At 40.2% G+C, this 2,300-nt stretch overlaps 1 protein-coding gene across 1 annotated transcript; it reads right to left on the bottom strand.

The window, feature by feature from the left end:
- Positions 1-904: 904 nt before the first annotated feature.
- On the bottom strand, positions 905-2,235 carry EAH_00044330 (PAK1 interacting protein, putative; the record flags this gene model as incomplete). Its single annotated transcript, XM_013394871.1, has 4 exons — positions 905-910; positions 1,506-1,557; positions 1,797-1,864; positions 1,999-2,235. 4 exons carry the CDS (start codon positions 2,233-2,235, stop codon positions 905-907), a joined length of 363 nt encoding a protein of 120 aa, XP_013250325.1.
- Between the last annotated feature and the right edge of the window lie 65 nt (positions 2,236-2,300).

Below are 2,300 nucleotides of genomic sequence, written 5' to 3'. Positions count from 1 at the left end.
AGAGAGAGAGAGAGAGACATATATATATATATATATATATATATATATATATACAGAGCTGTATGCGTAGATATACATATATATGCATATATATATGTGTATGTATATATTATATATATATATATTTATTTATATTTAAATTTAGATTTGTATTAAAGACATATATTAGCAAGCATTATGAAAAGAAGTAGATAAAAATAATTATATTATTCTTGTGTGTAGTCTCTCTCTCTCTTTCTGTCTCTTTTTATGTCTCTCTTTCTCTGTCTTTGTTTGTCTCTCTCTCTCTCTCTATATATATATATATGACTATATAAGTAGAAATATAAATATATAAATATATAAATATATATATGTATTTGTGTATATGAATATACATATATATATATATATATCTTTTTATCTCTCTCTGTCTCTGTTTTTTTATGTTTGTCTTTCTTTGTTTTATGTATTTTATTTATTTGTTTATTAATTGATTAAAATATATTTTATTTGGTGTTGTTTGTGCATACATCTTGAGCTAGGTTGAGATATATAATTATTTAATTGTTTCTCTCTCTCTTCTTTATCAATATATACTTCTCTTTCTTCTTTTATGCTTTTTATTAGCAGACATCCGTCAAACAAAACCCCAAAATATAAACCGCACGGAGACCAACGCACGCTAACCACATCTGCACACACACTAAACTCTAAACCCTAGACCTTCTCTTGCATCTTCAGAGACGGTGGCTAAGGAGCCCTTCTCCCTCAAACCCTAAACCCTAAACCCTAAACCCTAAACCCTAAACCCTAAACCCTAAACCCTAAACCCTAGACCCTAAACCCTAAACCCTAGGCCTTAAACCCTCAACCCTAGCCCTCAAACCCGCAACCCTAACCCTCAACCCTAAACTCCAAGCCATCAACCCTATACCCTAAACCCTAAACCCTAAACCCTAAACCCTAAACCCTCATCAATAAGCGCCCGCCGACAGTCTGAGTAATATTTTGTTTAAGGGTTTAGGGTTTATTCTTTTTTTCTTCTTAGCCTCACGTTCATTGCATTTTCCATACTTGTCGTTTTCAAAATTTAGGGTTTAGGGTTTAGGGTCTATGGGCTCACAATTAAGGGTTAAGGGTTTAGGGTTTAGGGTTTAGGGTTTAGGGTTTGGGGGCTTACCTTCGTGGAAATGAAAGGTCGAGGTTTGTTTGAGTTTAGGTATTGAAATTAAACGCAGCAAATTATCTCCGGAGACGCAAATTGCTGCTTTGTTTGTAGGGTGTACAGACAGCAGAATAGAGGGGTTTCTAGTCGTTAGGGTTTGGCAGCGAGGGTTTGCTGCTGCTGCTGCTGCTGCTGCTGCTCCAGCTGCTGCTCGTGCTGCTGCTGCTGCTGAGGGTTTGAGGTTTAGGGTTTGCATGTGCAGCAAGCCCCGCTCTCTAATTAAATATAAACAAAGAGACGAAGACAATAAAAGAAAATACTCAGAACTGCATGCAGACAGACATACAGCTGAGCCTACTGAGCTGAGCATCATCAAACCCTTCTCCTTCATTGCGCTCAAATCATAAAACCTGCACACAAACCCTAAACCCTAAACCCTAAACCCTAGACCCTTAACGTTGAACGCTGAACAAAACCCCACACCCTGATGCCTCAATCGTCTACTTCCTGTCTAAACCCTAAACCCTAAACCCTAAACCCTTAACTATGAACCAAGCCCCACACGCTGATGCCTAAATCACCCACGTGCTGTCTAAACCCTAAACCCTAAACCCTAAACCCTCAACCCTAAACCCTTAAAAGGATTTACTTCAGGCTCTCGTCCGTTCCGCCTGAGATGAGGGTGGAGCCAACAAAACACAAAGAAGAAACAGCGCCCTGCAACGCAAACCCTAAACCCTAAACCCTAAACCCTAAACTCTAGACCCTTAACCCTGAGGAGAAGTATAAGATGAATTGCTTTTAATTAGAGGCAACAAACAAGTTCAAGAAAGAAGAAACACTCAACCTACGCGATGTGCATTAACAGCAAACACTCGAGAATATCCTTCTTCCTGTTGTTGTTGTTGTTGTTGCTGCTGCTGCTGCTGCTGCCTAGCAGCAGCAGCAGCAGCAGGGTTTATTCTATAGCCGGCAACTCCTCCTTCATACGTTCCTAGTACTACGAAGAAACCGCTGACTTCATCCCTGGGGGGGCCCCCAGGGGGCCCCCTCGGGGCCCCCTTAGGTTTTTGTTTGGATTCGTGCATGAGATAAGGTGTATATACAGCTCAGAAGCAGCAGCAACAGCAGCAGCTGCTGCAGCAGCAGCAGC

The sequence above is a fragment of the Eimeria acervulina genome, genomic scaffold (genome assembly GCF_000499425.1).
Source record: "Eimeria acervulina Houghton genomic scaffold, Eah_scaff609, whole genome shotgun sequence".
Classification (NCBI taxonomy): domain Eukaryota; phylum Apicomplexa; class Conoidasida; order Eucoccidiorida; family Eimeriidae; genus Eimeria; species Eimeria acervulina.
Note: the sequence above shows the minus strand (reverse complement) of the source record. Positions and strands in the feature narration are given on the sequence as shown.